We start from the raw sequence: 3,465 nt of genomic DNA on the forward strand, positions 1-3,465 counted from the left end.
AATATCATTGGGACTAAAGATTTAGTTGTTGTTTCGATTTGCCACAAGGAGTCCTAGATAATTGTTCTTGTTTGCTAAAAACATTATTGTGTTGGCTTGTGAGTTTTGCAGTGCATGATTACTAAGTTGTCTTTTTGGGTTGGGATCTACTTGTGTTGTTATATATTTGAGATAATAGTTATCATGGTGTTTCTTTTCTCATCTCAGTTTATTTGAGGGTATTACCTATAAATTTTAATATAGTATATTGGAATAAACAAGAGGAAGAGATTCATAAAATTCTTTTATTTTCTCCTTTTCAGGTTAAATGTTGCTGCTCTGCCTTTACTGGTGCATCTACATCAATCCCAGCTTGATTTTCTTGTTAATTTCTTTGGGGGAAAAGCCTCCTCAAATGATCAGTGTCCTAATAATTTCCAAGATTTGGAGGGTTCAAAATCTTTGCCAGAGAGAAGTAATGATCTCGAACACTCTTCAATTGCTCAGGAGGCACTGCTTCCTTATTTTCAGGCAAGCGATGTTCTGTACATTCTTAAATTTATAATTTCTATGTTTTGCTTCTTTACATTTTTAATTATTATCTCTTGAGATTGTGGATTTTAGGTAGGAGAGGAAGAATAGAGATAAGATGACAATACTGATACAATTATGTTGAGATACCTATTTATAATAATATGAAATGGCTAATCATAGGATAATGGAAAAAAAAAAAAAATTAGAAGTGGTACTGGGAGATATCATAAAATATACTCATTATTTCTAATACCCTCCACAAGCTAAACTTAATAAGCTTTAAGCTCCTTACAATTTAACCCTTGAAAATATAAAATGACCTCCATGAAGACCAGCAAGGCAACATAGGGATGCTGGAATATGTCTGAAAATTAACATAAGAAGGTAGTTGGAATGACCATCAACTTACCAACTTGTTGGAGGATTGCATGATTTTGAAGAAGAAAGGCAACACACTTATCAGTTGAGTTTTTCAAACAGCAACCAAGGCTGTAAATTCTACAATGAAGGTTGGAGAACGTGCACCGAAGGCAGCGAATGTTTCATTGCAAGAACCACAGGAAACCTTGAATAGTTCTGAAAACTTGGAGGCTGAAAGAAGCCTCGAAGTGGGCTGAGTGAAAAGAAAAATAGAATTTTGCCATTAGTTTAATTCACAATGAGAGGTTGGAAGGAAAACACAACCTAATATTCTTCATGTTGTAGTTGTCGGTAAATGCACAACATTGTAGAGAAGGTGGTGAACAATCGCTTTAGGAAATAATATGAACAACAGTTCCGAATTATGGGAACTTGGTAGCTGAAAGGAAGGCCACAGGTCACGTGGGTTGTTCTGCTCTGATACTATGTTGAAATTGTGGATTTTAGAGAGGAAGAAGAGAAATGAGATAATATGAAATACTGATGATTATGTTATGTGTTATAAGAGGCATACTTATACGGTTATACCTATTAATAATAATAGGAAATGCCTAATCCTATCAAATAAGGAAACAATCACAGAATAATAAAGAACTTCAAAGTTAATCCTAAGAGATATTGTATGATATGCTAAGATATGATATAGATATATACTCCTTATTTCTAACATTATTCTTTAATTTACTATGTTCTGCTATGAGGTTTGTAAAGAAACACGGAAATCAAATTACTAAAAATGCCATTCAATCTATTATTTTCACTTATGAAAGGCTGTCGCTCATTCGATGCATCATGTTGCTGATTATTTTGTTTTCCAAAGCGTGTTCTTTAAGACACACTGGTGTTGAATCTGCATCTTAGACTTGATAAAAGACGAGTTAATCATATGAAGCTGTCTTGTAGATGATAATATTAATGCCATTCAATCTATTATTTTCACTTATGAAAGGCTGTCGCTCATTCGATGCATCATGTTGCTGATTATTTTGTTTTCCAAAGCGTGTTCTTTAAGACACACTGGTGTTGAATCTGCATCTTAGACTTGATAAAAGACGAGTTAATCATATGAAGCTGTCTTGTAGATGATAATATTAATGTATTGGTGCATTCATTTTGGTTTCAGAAGCTAGATATATGGCCTATTCTTATTCGAGTTGATTATAGTCCCAAGCACGTAGATCTAGCAGCATTAAGACATGGAAAATATGTAGAACTTGTAAATCTTGTCCCTTGGAAGGTAATCTTTCTATTTATTTATTTATTTTTTTCGCTATTCTATCTAATTTTCTTAATCCTACCTACTATATAGTTGTCTGATGGACTATGTTGACATTGTAGTAAATGTTTATTAAAAAGGTTCTTTTTCTTTGGACATGTTATTTGAACTTTTTGATGATACATCTGTACTTTCTCTCAGGGGGTTGAGCTAAACCTGAAACATGTTCATGCTGCTGGCATCTATGGTTGGGGCAGTGTTTGCGAAACAGCTGTTGGAGAGTGGTTGGTAGATATATCACAGAGTCAGGTGTGCTAATAGACAGGGATTATATTCCTTTAGAATGTGATTAATATTTTTGCCCCTCATAATTCATAATTTTCAATATGTAGGTTCATAAAATACTGCAAGGGCTTCCTACTGTACGCTCATTAATTGCTGTTGGTACTGGTGCTGCTAAGCTGGTTTCATCTCCAGTTAAAAACTATAAGAAGGAGCGGAGAGTGCTCAAGGGATTGCAGAGAGGTAGGTTAATTCTAAAATTTCTTCAATCCTTTACGCATTAGTTGGATATATGTCCTAGCAAAAAGCTGCTTAAGCATTATGAGTTTATCAAAATATTTGGAAAAATTTGTTGGTAATCAGAAAGTGGCTTTCATTATCTATATGATTACAATATTGAAAAATTGATAATATTGATAAAAACTTTCCTTCTTGATGAAAGATATCACTAATTTCTTCATTTGTTTACTGTTGCAAGAGGAATGTCCTGTCATTGAGTTTAATATTACTTTGTACAGTGTAAGCTACCTGTAGTTAATGGGAATATTACTCTTTCTGGTGTCAGCTACCTGTAGTGTATGATTAGCTGAATTGATTCCGAGTCAGCATTGTGTTTAATTGCAAGAACTTAATACAAATTAAGGAAGTCAATTTTGATGCTCCTTTGGCTGGGATTTTTTTTAAGTTTCCATCCTATATTTCATAGAGAAATACCGTATGATTATAAAATTGTTTGGTCAGTTTTCTGGTCCGCTGAGTTCTAATGTTAATTTGCCTAACTTGGGTTTAGTCTTCATAGAAGTTGAATATCTTTTCAGGTACCATTGCGTTTCTTCGAAGCCTTTCTCTTGAAGCTGTTGGGCTTGGAGTTCATTTAGCTGCTGGAGCCCATGACATTCTGCACCAAGCAGAGATCCTTGCAAGCAAACCTTCTCCAGTTTCTTTGCCTCCGAAAGATAAATTGAACACGGATGTTCGATCTAATCAACCTAAAGATGCTCAAGAGGGAATTCAACAGGTGAGATGGGAAACTA

The 3,465-nt window shown here is 34.3% G+C and overlaps 1 protein-coding gene across 1 annotated transcript in view; it reads left to right on the plus strand.

Moving 5' to 3' along the window:
• LOC107622372 (autophagy-related protein 2) overlaps positions 1–3,465 on the plus strand; it is a gene marked incomplete at its 5' end in the record, with an annotated part of 7,859 nt that overhangs the window by 923 nt on the left and 3,471 nt on the right. Inside the window, 5 exon segments of the mRNA XM_016324240.2 lie at positions 303–510; positions 2,057–2,170; positions 2,351–2,458; positions 2,542–2,674; positions 3,250–3,449. Coding sequence (XP_016179726.1) covers positions 303–510; positions 2,057–2,170; positions 2,351–2,458; positions 2,542–2,674; positions 3,250–3,449 — 763 coding nt within the window.

The sequence above is a fragment of the Arachis ipaensis genome, chromosome B10, assembly GCF_000816755.2.
Source record: "Arachis ipaensis cultivar K30076 chromosome B10, Araip1.1, whole genome shotgun sequence".
NCBI lineage: Eukaryota > Viridiplantae > Streptophyta > Magnoliopsida > Fabales > Fabaceae > Arachis > Arachis ipaensis.